The sequence below is a fragment of the Bombus vosnesenskii genome, unplaced genomic scaffold (genome assembly GCF_011952255.1).
Source record: "Bombus vosnesenskii isolate JDL3184/JDL3185 unplaced genomic scaffold, Bvos_JDL3184-5_v1.1 scf7180000013351, whole genome shotgun sequence".
In the NCBI taxonomy this organism is placed as follows: domain Eukaryota; kingdom Metazoa; phylum Arthropoda; class Insecta; order Hymenoptera; family Apidae; genus Bombus; species Bombus vosnesenskii.
Window position 1 is genome coordinate 96,852 of NW_022882987.1, and position 17,163 is coordinate 114,014.

The window sequence follows — 17,163 nt, forward strand, 5'->3', positions numbered from 1 at the left end:
CTACGATGGATTCTGTTACCACGATTTTCTTGCCTTTTGAGTTTAATAATCGAGGATGATTCTAACGATCCTCTCTGTGCGGGACTTGTGTGATTTCGCAAGCCTTGCCCAAAGACGGGTAATATTTTACCAACAATGGGAGGAGGAATGCGAAGATCAGTGGATGTTTCAGTAACTGAAAACTCCGTTCGCACAAGCCGACACAGCGGACAACACCTTTGTTTAAAATTTAAACAATGATTCTATCTTCAAAACCGTTCACGAAAATAAAACGAGATCAATGATAGGAAGTTCTAATTCAATTCTCGAGGGCAACGAGATTATCAGAGAAGAAGGAAATTTTCAAAATTAATTTTCTTACCTTGAGGAGTAGGTGCTGTCTGGTGCCATTACCTCAGCCGCCGGTGGTCGTCGAAGTTTTTGTTGGGTTTATTATTTGAACTCGAATATAGTTTACTATCAACTCTTACTTTATTTATCTATTTTAATACAGACTGAGCAATTTACTTAGCTGGATTAATACCGCAATTACAATGCGCGTTTGTGTCTAAGCGATGAAATGAGGACTTCAAAGATAAAATTTTCATTTACTTAATCGCAACTCTCTTTTCTTTACCGGAAAACTAAAGACCCCGAAACGCAAAATACTATACAAAATTTCTAAACGCAGTGATGAGCGCAATAACGAACGCAAAGAATAATGAACAAAGAATAATGAGCCGTAATAACAAACGATCACAAGAATTATGAATAAACTAATGAGAGCTGCGCTATGTTGCTACGCTTATTTATAATGTCATCCCCCACGGGGTGGTGGTCCCCTGGGGGTACGCTTCCGTGGGAATCGGAATGTTGCAGTTTGGGTTTCTTGGAATCGTACGTGACAAAATGTAAATTCCATATTTCGACTTAGTTTTTATCAGACCTGTGTTTCTGCTGAGCTAGCGTCTAGGAGATTTGAAGCATTCCACGCTGATCTAGTTCTTTCCGCGAGAAACTTCCACGTGCTGTACCGTGGGAATTACCGGTGTTTCTTCGGCGCGTGGAAGGGCTGGTGGCTGCAGCATCATTATCATTTCAATGTTTGCTCGGACAACACGCACAATTCCGCTGCTCTCCCATAACAAGGACCTCCTCCTTCGAGTTGTTTTGCGTAAGTTTGGATGTTTGCATATTATGGTTGTTTTTGTGATTTTGATCGTTTTTCCTTTTTTGTTATTTCCCTAGGCTTCAGTGATCGACGTTCGAACAATGTTTGCGGAGTCATTTCCATCAGAGGTTCCTATCCAGACTTCTCTGGTGCGTATTTAGTCTTGTTTTTAGTCCGCTTGATTCGTCCTGTTTCGTTCGATTTAAACTATATTGTGTTGTTTCAGCGCAAGCGAAAGAGGGATTCCGAAGAACCCATGGGCGACTCGAGAAGACCCATCAAACGCATGCGGCGCTGTGATGAACCACAAGTACCAGAGTGGTCGGAGGAACTATTCGACATTGGTGCCGAGGCCGTGGATTTCCCGTCGGAATTGAGCTTTGACAATTTTGTTACTGTCGATGAGAGTTTCTTCGATGCAGAGACCGTCGTATTGGAGTGGGAACCCCCACTGGTTGAAGTCGTTGATACCGATCGTTGTGTAAAAGTTCGTTTTGCAAATGAAATTCCCGGAGAGGTTTTGGAGGCACATCTTCGTCACCATGCTTCTGGGAGAAAGGGAATTTCCCCTGTTGTCCGTTATTGGTGTATGCGTGAGTCCAGCGAACTTTGTCCTGGAGCTCCTTGCTTCGATTTTGATTTGGTGTAGCTGCTTCAATTTCGTTGGTTCGCTGTTTGATAATCGCGGGTTCCTTATTATTATTATTTTTTTAGATGTATTTTGTTTTTATGTTCAATATATATATATATATATATATATATATATATATATATGTCGGGTTTACATTAGAATTAGGGTTAGGGGCGTGAAACAAATATTCGTTTGGGTTACACGCTGTCGTTATGCAATAGAGAAGACATTGACTAGTGCAAATACCATTATTATAGAACCGGACAAGTAACCGTGGTAGTTAGGTACTCGAGAAACTAATGACAATGATCCTAGGTTCAATAACGAATCCGCGGTCGACGGGATGATAGATGAACGTACAAAATCTAAGTCGGACGCGTAATATTCACTGGTCGTAAAGAGTTACTCCTTTCATCAATGAGATCGCGAGCGAGAATGCCTTTCCCGTCCCGATGATGCCACAGAGGAAAACTATAATGGGGTGTGTCTAAGGATACGAGATCATCGGATTCGTCGAGAAAAGCCTTCGTTCAGAAAGTAAGGGAAATTGGCGTTGCTGCTAATTGGTCAATCTCCATATCGGTGGTTAGAAAAAGATGCTAGCCGCCCTCGAGGGAAAGTTGCTAGTGGGAGACGCCGCTCGTTGAAAAATATGTCTCCCCTATCTTCCCGTAGTTGGGACAAAGACTGTTTGTCTGTTTGAAGGACTTTAGTTAACTAAATCTTAAGATTTATAACGGGCCCTCGGGCTAGCCGAACATGTACTGCGGAGACGCATCGACATCTGGCAATCATCTTACTCGAAGAATAGGGTCTGCGTGTGGCGAGCCACGGGACAGAAACCGTTGGAATGTTTACTGCCGCGTGTCGCCACGAATATTTCTTTTAAGGAGAGCTATAGAATTACTCCATACCTTTGTTAGGCAAAGCGTTCATCCCTTGACCGCGGCTACGTTGGGCGACAGACTGTCGCCTCGAGCCAAAGCTCACCGTCACTAATATCGAACTATTACAATCGGATTGAATAACAACAATAGTTTAGTTACAGTTATAGTAGACTTTAGATTGCAATGTTGCGGGGCTATCCGAAGGTTCCGGTGTCCTTTCATCTCCGACACGGCCATCCTGACTATCACACGTCCTCGTGTGTGGCTAAAATATCGTGTTTTCTTCGATGCAACTGACATTGTTTACAATTTAACTAAGTGTCCAAGAAAGTCAAGGGTCCATTTCAACAACGAAGTTTTGTTCGGAGGTTTGACATGCAAGGAAATGAAAGAGGGCTTGAATTAGTAGCGCTATAATTTGTGTTTAAAGAGCTAGTTGCGTTCTGTGAGTTACCAGTCAGACCGTAATGACACGACAGATCATTTCGATTTCGTACACCGAAGAGTCTCAGTTTGTTGGATCATGTTACTGCGTTGGGTGTATCACTGTGGGTATGTTACAGATGTATGAGACATCACAGTGGATATATTGCGTATGTGCAAAACGTCACTGTGGATATATTACAGATATATGAGACAACACAGTGGATATATTGCGTATATGCAAAACGTCACTGTGGATATATTACAGATGTACTACAACCACAACGCGGTGTTAGTGATCCTCTGAGGTCGGTGTATTTGCATCGTTATTATCACCGTCGTCGTCATCACCGCAGACGTCCAACTCAGCAGGGACACAGCTTTCCGGCATCTTTCTCAGTCTGTCATGTCTGTCCTTATATGATCGTTTTCCGTCTAGAGTTTTTAAGGTATACCTATCTCCTTCCAAAATCTCTGCTATCTCGAACGGACCCTTGAATTTCGGATCTAACTTCGTCTGGTTTCTTTCCTCGTTTTTGCGTAACACGAAATCGCCAAGGTTGAACCTAGTTATTTTAGCTTTGTTTTCGTCGAACTTATCCTTATCGTATTTGGCGCTTGCTTCTATATTCTTTATCGCCTGCTGTCTTACATGGGAGATATTTACTTCTCTTTCTTCGATATTGTCGGGTAGGGATAAGCCGTAGGGTCTCGCTGTTCTACCGATTAGTAGTTCCAACGGGCTTGACTTAGTCACGCGGTTGGTGGTACAATTTAAGGCCAGTTGTATTTCCCCGATCGCGTCTTGCCAGGACCGCCCGGTGGTTTCTATTGTTGTGAACATGTTTTTTAGCGTACTCATAACACGCTCTACCTGTCCGTTGGCCCTACTAGCTTCGGTCGCAATTAAATGGAGTTTAATGTATTTATCTTGACAAAAGTCTCGAAATTCTTTGCCCGTAAAACATCTTCGCTGATCCGCTATTATCCGGCAGGGACTGCCGAACAAAAATATTGCGGACTTAAGCGCTTTAATGGTGTTAATGGAGTCTATCTTACGGGTGTGGTGCAAGTATACGAACTTGGTGAAGGCGTCGACCAACACAATGACGTATTCCTTCGAATCGTTCTTACCGCTTAGTTTGCCCGTTATGTCCATATGAACCGTGTGCCAAGGTATGCTGGTCTTAGGTATGGGGTGTAATTCGGCTTGTACTCGACCCGAACTTGCCTTTGAAACTCGACAAGCATGACAGTTCTCTACGAATTTGCGAACATACTTCGCCATTCCTTCGAACCAGTAATACTCGTACAGTTTCTCAAGCGTTTTATCCCAACCTAAGTGCATAATGGACTGGTGCGCATGGTTAATAACAGACCACCTAAACCCTCTCGGCACGATGGGCAGGCAGAGAGTTCTACCTTTTCTCTGTATTTTACGATGAAGGGTGCCGGGCCGTAACTCATACGTATTCGCGACGTCTTCCGCGAGCTCTTCGTTCTGTAATTTATCGACGATCTCAGAAATTTGTGGGTCGCGACGTTGTTCCGCTAGTAGCCAATCGTCGGAGATTTCGGTTAGGGTAATTTCTTTCTCTACAATTTTGCTGAACGTACCGCGATCCAAGTCTACGGGATTTCGCGAAAAGAAATCTACGTGGATCATTCGTTTACCTTCCCGGTACATAATGTCAAAGGTAAAAGTTTGCAGGTAAGCCCACCACCTGTAAACCCTGTCGTTCAAGTGTACCTTATTACGGGATGCTTTCAGGGAGTTGCAATCGGTGACAACAAGAAATTCTCGTCCGTGTAAGTAATGACGGAAGTGCTTGACGGCGTTTACAACTGCTAACGTTTCCAATTCGTAGGAATGATACCTAGATTCTGCAGGGCTAGTTCTTTTGCTGTAATACTCCACTACTTGATTTCTACCTTCGACCCTGTGCATTAAAATGGCTCCATATCCTTCCGAGCTAGCGTCCGTATGTAGTTCTATTGGGTAATTGGGGTCAAATATCATTAGCACCGGCGCGTCAGTCAGGACGGAAATTACCTTTTGTCTTATCTGTTCGTGCCTGTCCGTCCAAGGTATATTCTTGTTACTCGAGGTGAGTGCGTACGGGGGTTTCATTACTTGTGAAAATTTGGGAATGAAGTTTCGGAAGTAAGAGGCCAAACCTATGAATTATCTAAGTTGTGTGACAGTCGACGGTGCAAGTAAAGAACTCAAGGCTTGTATTTTACCCGGGTTTGGACGGACTTCTCCGTTACGAATTACATATCCCAAATAGAGTACCGATGTCTTTAAAAAGGAACATTTTGAAAAGTTAAAGGAGAATCCGGCTTTCACGAGGGTATCTAATACGGTGTTCAACCTTTCTAGGGCTTGATCTACTGAGTTGGCAATAATTAGGACGTCGTCCAAGTAAACAACAACGAACGAATACGCGAGGTCGCCTAAGGCGTTGAGAATGGCCCTCTGAAAAACGGATGGTGCATTTTTCAATCCGAAAGGCATAGTTACGTACTCGTATTGCCCGTCGGGTGTAACGAACGCCGTATATTCCGTCGAATTGAGATGAATGGGGATTTGATGGAACCCGCTGGCCATGTCTAGGCTAATGAAGTATCTCGCCTTCTGCAATCTCGCGATTTGATCCGCGATAAGGGGTAGGGGATACCGGTCCGCGACCGTATTTTTATTCAATGCTCGAAAGTCTACACACAGTCTATCCGAACCGTCCTTTTTCTTCACGAGTAGTATAGGGCTCGCGAACGGTGAGTTACTAGGCCTTACAATCTTTGCTCTGATTAACTCGTCTATTCTCTCACGCACTATCCTCCGCTCTTCTTCGCTAAGTCTGTAAGGACTTCTTTGCACGGTGACATTAGGATCGATTAACCGTATTTCTAACTGGCCCGTGCTTACGCGGGCACGTGGGAAGCCCGTAATAAACGAATCCTTAAATTTTTGGAGAGTAGAAATTAACCGACTTTTATCGTTACCGATCACGTCAGTATCGGCCGCGTTAATATCGATCTCGTCTTCGGGGGTTTTACTACAGGTGTTGACCACCTTTGTTCTACAAATATCGACGCTATTTCGTGTAATGTATACGTCGAAACCCTGGCTTAAAATCTCGCGACCAACCATGATATCGTAATTCAGATAAGTATCGGCAAGAACATGGAAGGTTATCTCCAATGTAAGACCGTTTATGCATACCGTGGACAAGATCTGGGACGTACTCTTAACACGGGTGTTTCCTATTCCTCGCATTACTACTAGCTCAGTCGTCCTCTTACCGGAGAATTTCGAGGCAGCCGACTCTCTAATTAATGAGCACTCGGCTCCGGAATCGAAGTAAAATGGGAACGACTCACCCAGATGACTTAGGGTACCAGCTGGGGACTCCACCGCGCAGCAGTTGACTACACGTTCATTCTTGGTACTGGCCTCTTTGTCCCGTCGTAGCGGGCAGTCAGGTGCGATATGGCCTTCCGCCTGACACTTAAAGCAAACCACCTGAGGCGATGGGTCCGGTCGCCTTCCTCCCTGGCGTTGCGTACTCCTCTGCTGTTGGTCACGCTTCCTCGTCCTACAATCCGCGAGTTTATGTCCTGGTTTGCCACAGTGAAGGCATCTCGGGAGGCGGGCCGACAAGTGGCGTCGTTTTGCCTCAGGTTCCGCCGATGGATTATTTGGCGAAGGTACTGGCCTCTTCTTCGCGTGAGAGAAGATTCTCATTTCCCTCTGGAATTGCTCTAGGGTCCGAATATCGTCCCAGAGTGCTATTCTTTCGAAACGCTGGTCATACCAAATCAGTCGCAGAAGGATAACGGCGTGGATCAGCTCGACATTGGATAGATTTCCCCATTTCGCCGACAGAAGGGAGTGGAGGCGATTTCCGAAAGTCCCCGCGGTTTCGTCCTCCAGTGGTGATTCGTCGAGCACCCTAATTAGCACCGAGGTTGCCGCCTCCGTGCCTCCGTAGCGAGCAAGAAAAAGTTCCCTAAACTTTGTCCAAGTAAGACCGTTGACCGGGACATGCGTAAGCCACTCTGCCGCGGTACCCTCTAAAGCACGACTTATAGCAATATATAACTCGTAGTCTCGTAGGGGCACTTTGTCCATAACCGCACTAACAGCCGCGCACTACGAAGCTGGGCTGGTGCCCGCGTTCCCGGGGTTGAAACGTGGTAGCGCTACACTCGTCGTCTCCGTACTCAGCCTTTGCGTCAGTGTCCGAATTAGCTCTTCCATGGCGTTGATCCGCCCTTGCATCTCTTGAATCCGTGCGAATCCCACTTCTGATGTCGGAGAGGCAGTGGGGATAGGGTTGTCGGAGTTTGAGGAGTCTTCATTGAAGGTAGCCATCGTTGCGGTGTAGCGAAGATACGATTTATTGACACAGGTATGAATAACACAGGTTTGACAATCTATCACGGCGGTGAGACGTCCGCGACACTAGTGACAGTGATCTCCGGTTCAATAACGAATCCGCGGCCAACGGGATGACAGGTGGGCGTTCTCGCTGAATCCAAGTCTAACTCGTAAAAATAATTGCTGAGCGTAAAGACGTTACTCTTTAGTCGACGGGAGCGCGTCAAAGAATGCTCGTCCCGTCCCGATGATGCCACGGAGGAAAACTATAATGGGGTGTGTCTAAGGACACGAAATCATCGGATTCGTCGAGGAAAGCCTTCGTTTAGGAAGTAAGGGAAATTGACGTTGCTGCTAATTGGTCAATCTCCATATCGGTGGTTAGAAAAAGATGCTAGCCGCCCCCGAGGGAAAGTTGCTAATGGGAGACGCCGCTCGTTGAAAAATATATCTCCCCTATCATCCTGTAGTTGGGACAAAGACTGTTTGTCTGTTTGAAGGACTTTAGTTAACTAAATCTTAAGATTTATAACGGGCCCTCGGGCTAGCCAAACATATACTGCGGAGACGCATCGACATCTGGCAATCATCTTACTCGAAGAATAGGGTTTGCGTGTGGCAAGCCACGGGACAGAAACCGTTGGAATGTTTACTGTCGCGTGTCGCCACGAATATTTCTTTTAAGGAGAGCTATAGAATTACTCCATACCTCTGTTAGGCAAAGCGTTCATCCCTTGACCGCGGCTACGTTGGGCGACAGACTGTCGCCTCGAGCCAAAGCTCACCGTCACTAATCTCGAACAATTACAATCGGATTGAATAACTACAATAGTCTAGTTACAGTTATAGTAGACTTTAGATTGCAATATATATATATATATATATATATATATATATATATATATATATATATCGCATATTTCTCCTGGCCATGTAGTGTTCATACGAAATGAAATGTTAATTATTTATTTTATATTAACTTCTTTTAATAAGATAGAACACGCACACGCAAACGTATATATGTATATATTTCTGGCAAAGTGATTTTCATTTAGATTCTTTAGTGATATAGTGTTGTGTATTTGAGGTTATGTGTCAATCATTTGATTTCATATATACATATATATCTTGTATTGTGACAACATAGTATTGAAGGTTTTGTTTCTAGATTATTGTGCGTTTAATGTGTTTACGTATGTGTATTTACGTATTTGTGTTTGATGATAGAATTTCTGTATGCAATTCTTCAAGTCGTTGCGGTGTTAATTATTTAGTCCCAAGTGTTGCGTTGTGTGTTCTATTTCTTTTGTAGATTATTAATAGTAGTTTTAGTTTAGAAAATAGATTATTTATATGTTTATATAGAGACATGCATGTTTCATAATGTAGTTCTTATTTTATAATGCCTACCGGCATGTAGGCTAGTTTTAAGTATGTATTTTAGATTGTAGAATGCACATAGATTAGTAGTAGTTTAGAATATAGATTTTTATATGTTTGTATAGAGACATGCATGTTTCGTAGCGTAGTTCTTATTTTATAACTCTTTACCGGAACGTAGGCTAGTTTTAAGTATGTTTCTGTTTGATAGAATGCGCACACATATATATATGTTTCTGACAATGTAACTTTTATTTCTTTAATAATACAATATTGTATGCTTTATGTATTCGTTAGACTATTAGTTTTTAACTTCGTATACACCTATATTTCATAAATTGATAATATTGTATTTGTTGCATAGTATTATAAGAACTAACTCTAATATTTACTAGTTTATTACATGTCTAGCATATATGTTTATACTTATATGTAACTCTCCAAGTTGATTGATTAAAATATATTTATATATACATGTATTTCTGGCGTTTCAATTATTTCCCCTTTTGTAGTTATTCTTGTTTCCCGGTTTATTTGTTTGGTTCGTAACTCATTCAATCCATTAGCTGGTTTTATTTATTTTATTTCATACTGATTGGATTTATTAGTCGCCCTCGTTTTGTTAATCCTTCCTTTAGTTTCGTAGCGCCGTGTGTTTGTTTGTGCATTCAAATCTTTATTCGCGCGTTTTGTATAGAATAGTTTTCTTGTTCTTGTTACGGCGCGTGCGGAGCGCGGGACGTGACACCCCCGCCCTTGGAGTTCAAATTTCCTTTGGAAATTTGACTGATGGTGTCTCTGAGTTCGCTCAAGGCGGACGTAGATGGCGTTGGTTGTTGAGTGACTACCGGTGTTGTCGATATCCCTTGAGGTTGTGCTGTTTGATCATCGATATTTCGTTTTCCTTTGAGGTATAGTAGCAGGTGGGTGACTGAGCAGCATATTGCTCCTAATAGGGCGATTCCACATCCGTAAGTTTCACGTAACTGGTATCCGTGTATGGCTATATCTATTATCGTCTTGATTAGTTTAAATATTACAAGTATTCCAAATATTGCTGCACTGACAGTTCCAAATTCCATAAAACCAGTCCATAAGCTTGATACGGTATTTTTCGCTATTGTCGTTAATGTGTTTTCGTCCATCATTCCCAGGATGTTTACTGTTCCAGGGACGATTGTTTTTCCTGTTGCTCCTCTGGCCAATGTGTCCAAGACTGCAGATTTTTCTGCCGGGAACATGACGTGGTCCCGTAGTGCATCGAGGTCTTTTTGGGTATATATTCCGCTCGTGGCCAACGACGATGGTGCTGAATATTGCCACGTTTGGCGTACGTCCGGGCGGAGTTCCTGTGGTGCAATTGTTTCCATGGGTTTTGGTACGAATTTGTGCCAGAGTCCGTCGATATTGTATAGCGTAGGTAGTACCGCGCTACATTCTCTGTGGTTTCTGTGTTGCGTTAGGATGTGTGTTTTTGGCGTTAAACATGCGGTGCGATTCCCTTGCCAAACGGGTAGCTCCGAGTAGCATTCTGTTGTATGTCGTACTTTTACTTGTACCGGAATGCATTTGACTATGTGGACTGCTTCTCCTGCGATCAGGGCCATGTGTCCTGGGGTTTTGGTTATGGTATATGCAAATTCATCGGGCAGTAAGATTGCTAAGCTTAAAGCATTCTCTATTAGTTTCTTCTGTGTGGTACATCTTTGTGTCAGTATATCATGGTATAATGTTGTCATTTGTCGTTTAATATGTTTCTCTACGTAAATGAATTTTGAGTTGACATATGCGAATATATCCAAATTTTCGACTGCTGTCTTGCTTTTGGAGATGAACGTATTTCCTCTTGTTGTTTCTAACAGGAACAACTTGGGGTGTTCAGTGGATAGTAGGGTATATCCACACAGTGGCTGTTCTCCAGTTTTAGTTAGCGCAAATGTTACTTCCTGCGTTGTTAGTGCGTAAACTGGTTGTGCTGATTCCCTGTTGGTTCTTATTTCCTGGATCTTTGTAGCAATTCCTTCATATAGCACATCGTACTGATCAAATTTGCATGGCGAGGGCGGTTGTGGTTGCCAATAAGTGTATCCGTCCTCAGCGTCTAGACAGTTTCCTTCGCTAAAGGTACATACCGTTCCTGATTTCAGTAGAATTTTGTTCGCCTCGATCCGTACTGGCACAACTGCTGATCTTAAACTTATCCTTACTGTGGCTTGTACGACGACCTTTTCCCAGCTCCCGTATGGGTCTGCATACTGTGTTCCCTGGCAGCTGCCGTCGTCTGTTAACTTGCCGGCTAGGACAAGCGACCTTGTTTCTGTTGCATTATCTTTTAGGCCTACTATAAGGTTTTGTGGTCCGAGTGAAAACGTGCCGTCTTGGTGCATCCTTGCACATTGTTGGACGGTTGTTTTATGGAGGTATTCGGCGAATCCGTTATGCACTGCCGACGTGTGGGAGTGCATGCCACAGTAATATATAATTCGAGTTATTTGCACCTTGCATTGCCTTACACTGGTAAATTCAAATTCTGAGAGTTGCAGTAGTTGAATATAAATATCTTGGGTTTCAGTCATCGCAGGCTGTATGTTGCAGTCCCCGATGGAGTTTAAAGAGATGGTGGTAACGTTGAGGTGGTTGCCATTGCAGTCGTATCCTACCAGGCCATATGCTATTTCGATGAGGGTAAGTACGATGACCAGGTGATTCATCTTCCTATTAACAATTTATTAAATCGTTTCTTACTCTCGACTTTATTAGAAATAAGAATAATCTTTTATTATTATTAATATATATATATAAAGAAAAATTTTTATATCTATATATTTTTTTCCTTTTTTTTCTTCCTTTTTTCCCCTTTTTGTTAATACCTGGTTTCATTTTAGGTTTTATGTACATGTTATCAGTGAAAATAAATATCATGAATGCTACTTGGGTTATAATTATATACATATATGCATACGTACTGGTAAGTAGTATAGACGAGATTTATTTTATTGTTAAAATATATAAGTATATATCATTAATAGGAATAGATACTGCAAATATAGCTTGTCTTTGAATATATATGTATGTGCGTGTAATGGTAAATATGATGACTTATTTTACGAGTCACTTGCATTATCAATGGAAGTGAGTGTTATAGATATAGCCTACTTTACAACATGCGTGTATATATATATTGGTAAATATAAGTGAAAATTATATGCATAGTTATAAATGTTGCTTGTTTACAGGTGGATAGCATCAGTATTTGGTCTTGTGCGTAGCATACAAGTGCTTTATAGTTCTACGGCGCGGATTGCTATTCCTTGAACTAAAAAGTTTCTTTCAAGGTGAGTTAGATTAGTGTAAACGATCATGCATTGGAAGCATGATATAGCGGGTTGTAGGTCCGCTAGGTTTATATCACACATACGACAGTATGATATTCGTGTTCCTGCAGATATTCCGCATATGAAGTGAGTGGGTGGGTCGTCACATAGGTCCTGATCGTCTGGATCTAAGTTATCGAAACAGTCTTGACAAAGATGACCGTTATCTAAATGGTAGACAGAACGTATCAACCGAACACAGAGGCAAGACTGAACATTCTCCGTCGCTTCCAGATCGAATGCGGGTACGGGCCCGTCTGAGTCCTCTATGTTAGGGTTGATGAACTCGCCACCTGTTCTGTACATACATACGAAAACAGTTAATATATGTCGGAGATGAAAGAACACCGGAGTCTGTAATTGAACAATTGTAGTTATTCAATCGGATTGTAATTGTTCGAGAGTTGTGATAATGAGCTTGGGCTCGAGGCGACAGTCAGTCGCCGAACGTAGCCGCGGTCACGGGATGAACGCTTTGCCTAGCAAAGGTATGGAGTAATTCTATAGCTCTCCTTAAAGGAAATATTCGTGGCGACACGCGACAGTAAACATTCCAATGGTTTCTGTCCCGTGGCTCGCCACACGCAGACCCTATTCTTCGAGTAAGATGATTGCCAGATGTCGATGCGTCTCCGCAGTACATGTCCGGCTAGCCCGAGGGCCCGTTATAAATCTTAAGATTTAGTTAACTAAAGTCCTTCAAACAGACAAACAGTCTTTGTCCCAACTACGGGAAGATAGGGGAGACATATTTTTCAACGAGCGGCGTCTCCCACTAGCAACTTTCCCTCGAAGGCGGCTAGCATCTTTTTCTAACCACCGATATGGAGATTGACCAATTAGCAGCAACGTCAATTTCCCTTACTTCCTAAACGAAGGCTTTTCTCGACGAATCCGATGATCTCGTATCCTTAGACACACCCCATTATAGTTTTCCTCTGTGGCATCATCGGGACGGGAAAGGCATTCTCGTTCGCGATCTCACTGATGAAAGGAGTAACCCTTTACGACCAGTGAATATCACGCATCCGACTTAGGTTTTGTGAGTACGTTCATCTATCATCCCGTCGACCGCGGATTCGTTACTGAACCTAGGATCATTGTCATTAGTTTCTCGAGTGCCTAACTACCACGGTTACTTGTCCGGCTCTATAATAATCGTATTTGCACTAGTCAATGTCTTCTCCATTGCATAACGACAACGTGTAACCCAAACGAAGATTCGTTTCACGCCCCTAACCCTAATTCTAATGTCCGCTCCGACATATATGCATTTTATAATTTTATAAGTTTTGTTCGGACCTATCCCTTTGTACAAATACTGTATCCCTGTATGTGGTATAATATATAATATGTTATGGTTATGTTAGTTGTTATTTATTATATATATTTTCCTTATCTCTCTCTTTTTTTCCCTTTTTTTTTATTATTTTTTTTTGTTCAGTACCTAGCATTGCTATTATAATGCTGTATTACATTGTATTGGCTATTATTTGTGTTGAGGTGCGTATGTGTGGGGTGCGCGCGACGAATTTTCAACATGGTCTGTAATATTTCTGTAATATTGTTTTGTGTTTCATGATATTGTGTGTGTCAATACCGTGTACTACCTTAATGTGATAGCACGGATTGTGTTGTTTTCGAATTTCGATAGTCATTGTTTTGATTATACGTGACTCGCATTTATATAAATCTCGTTTAATTTAGTTAATGTTTTTTTTTTGTGTATTGTGTTACCACATATTTTGTGTAGCGTAACTTTATTCTTTTGCACCGAGTTCAGTCATGTTGTTAATATTTAGTTAGTCTATCTTGATTAATTTCTAACCTATTCCTGTGTTTATTAACCTTTCTTATTTTTCCTATTAATTCATTATTGCATGTACTTGCTATCTGCTATTATTTTGTGTATGATATGAGTTAGTTCCCTTATTAGTGATTAAAATCTATTAGATTAACATTGTCTGTAATTCTTCAGATTCTACTCTTTCGATGCTGCATCACTTACCTAGATCATTCCCACAACATCATCCGATTCTTCGGCATGCCTTGGATACTTACTACGGTTGTCTTCAATCGTCTTATCTCTGTGGCCATAAAGGTACTGTTTAGTTTATTAATTTAATATGTGTATAATGCATTGTGTGTGCGACCGCTATTGTGCATTACAAAATCCGCTTCTACATGTTAAATATAATAATATAACAATACTACGTAGATTAATACATAATAAAATATCCTTTTACTTTCAATTAATCTATCTTAATTATTTTCTAACCACTTTCTACACTTATCAGCTATTTTATTTCTTTTTGTTAATCTACGACATTCATGCATGTACACTTCCTTGTATGGTGATTAATTGTTCACGAGGTAAGTTGCACTTTCACTGTTTTAGTCATTCGTTGAACTAACACGTCTCACATTCAAACAGTAATCGGAGCACTCGTAATAAACTTCTTTTCCTTTTCAGGTTTCCACTATCTGTGTTGTTCGACGAACAGTGGCATGCTTCCACAGTATTGTTATGACATTTAGTACTGTTGTATCTTGCATTAAGGCAGTTGAAGTTAATTTGTTCATTTATTTTTCAGCTGGCTGTTGTACATGGTGTTCCGCAAACAGGGAGCCATAACCTATTTTGCACGTAAACCTTCTTGTATGATGATCACTTGTTCACAAGGTAACTTTCACTTCCACTCTTTTAATTATTTATTGAATCAACATGTTGTATATTCAAACAATAATTGGAGTACACCTGATAATTTTTTTCCTTTTAGGTTTTCGCTATCTGTATTATTCGACGAACAGTATCACACCTCCTTTAGATTTATCCACAATATAGTTATAACATTTAGTAACCTTGTATTTTGCACTGAGACAATTGAAACTAATTTATTCACTTACTTTAGGTAGCTGTCATACATTATGTTCCATGAGCAACGATCCATAACCTATACTTGCACGTACACTTTCTTGTATGTTGATCACTTGTTCACAAGGTAACTTTCACTTTCACTAGTTAATTATTCATTGAGTTAACACGTTTTATATTTAAACAATAATTGAAGCACATATAATAATTTTCCTTTTTTTTTTCTTTTATGTTTTCGCTATCTGTGTCATTCAACGAACAGCACTACAACATACACTACTGCACTACGTTGCCCACTGAAATCATTTTATTCATTGTTTATTTCGATTATGCGCTAGTTTTAACTTGTTTAAGTGCACTGTTCGCGGAATCCCTTTTTCTTCAATCTTGACGTATTACTCTGCAAGATTTCTAGCACTTTGTGTCGTCTAATATATTGATCGGAGAATTTTCCTTACTAGGTTCTTTTAGTAGATATATCGAATCTCCTATTTTAAAATCTTGAGGGTTGATTCGTCGGTCGTAATATTCCTTTGATCTTAGTTTGGATTTTATCAAATTTTCTCTTGCCATTCGTTGTACGGTGTAAATTTTATTGAACAGATCTTCGAGATATTCTGAGTATGTTGGTTCCATGTTCTCTTCGATTGTTACTTCACCAATAGGTTCTCTGGCTAGATGTCCGAAACTAATTTGTGCGGGGAGAATTTCGTTCCTTTCCTTCATTTTAGTTTTTATTTTGCGCCAAGAGGCAAGTTTACTGACATCGATCCAATTATCCAATTGCTTGCTAATAGCATTCAAGATACAAATTTTTGAAAGTGCGGCAGCCATATTAACCCAAAAATATTTTGTATATAGTATAGTGTGATACCATCTATATTTTCTTGGGGAAATCATAAGATCAGCACTACCTACTATGTTACCTACGTCAAATATTAGATGTAGTAACCAATAAAGTATTTTTAATCCAATTATAATCCAATGGCTAGCGTATTTATTCAAGTTTTTAGATATATCTTCGACTGGTGATTCCCTATTTTCTCCCTTTTGATTTCTTCGAGCTCGTTGAACTTGTGTTTCTTCAGCTTGAAAATGTTTAGAATCCTTTTCCTTAGTTACCCCTTTTTCTTCTTTATTTACTTTATTCACAACACCTTTATTTTCCTCTACCTTTTCAGGATGAATAGTTTCACTGGAAGTGCTTATTGTAATTAAATTATTATTTATTTGTAAGGAACGTTTAGGAATATTTTTGGTAGATTTGGAATTATTCTTTGAATTTTTATTACAAACCTTTTTGCTTATAGATTCTGTTTTGGATTTATGGATAGCTATATTTTTATTCTCTATAGTGTGATCTTCCTTGCAATTTAATGATTTGGCTTTGAGTTCGATAAAGTTTCCTTCTGATGGTTTTATAGAAGTTTTTGAGTGAGATGCACTCGCTATCTCTTTTCCTATTATGGTTGAAACATTCACGAAATTCGTGGAGTCTTGCTTTTATATCTTTGCTAAGTCGAACGTGGAGAGGCAATTTGCACTTTCCAGCGGGTCCAATATCTCTGTGATGTTAGGCAGTGGATAAGCATTGCCTGTCGTCTCGTCGTTCAATTTCCTAGTTTCTGCTTCGTCTTATTATTATTTAACGTGACATTATCCCTTATCACAGCAACGGAATGGTGTTTGCATTGAAAAGTTGATTGATTGAAATGATCAGCATCTCTCTTTTGATTTAGATCTCTATCGAGGTATTTATTTATGCATTTTTCTTCCCAAATTATTGCTCTTGCTTCTTTCCTAACATTTTCTTCTATTCCCGGGTTGTTTAGATGTTTCCGCGACGGCGGTACAAATCTCCAGTCCTGGCGGTTGTTTCCAGTATAGATACTATTGTATGGTGGATGAACGTTGTTTTGGTTATAATTATTCGAAGGTGTCGGATGTTGGTATCGAATTCTATTGTTCACTTGTTTTAATTCTCGTGTTGCTTTCACGGCTTGGCGGTACGCATCGTCCAAGGATTGGTATCCTGCTATCTTTACTCGTAAATACACCT

At 40.8% G+C, this 17,163-nt stretch overlaps 1 protein-coding gene across 1 annotated transcript; it reads left to right on the top strand.

The window, feature by feature from the left end:
- The first annotated feature begins 770 nt into the window (after window positions 1-770).
- Window positions 771-1,839, top strand: LOC117236686. The gene is made up of 3 exons (XM_033499839.1): window positions 771-1,153; window positions 1,228-1,299; window positions 1,377-1,839. Exons 2-3 carry the CDS (start codon window positions 1,252-1,254, stop codon window positions 1,797-1,799), a joined length of 471 nt encoding a protein of 156 aa, XP_033355730.1. The 5' UTR covers window positions 771-1,153; window positions 1,228-1,251; the 3' UTR covers window positions 1,800-1,839.
- The last annotated feature ends 15,324 nt before the right edge of the window (window positions 1,840-17,163 follow it).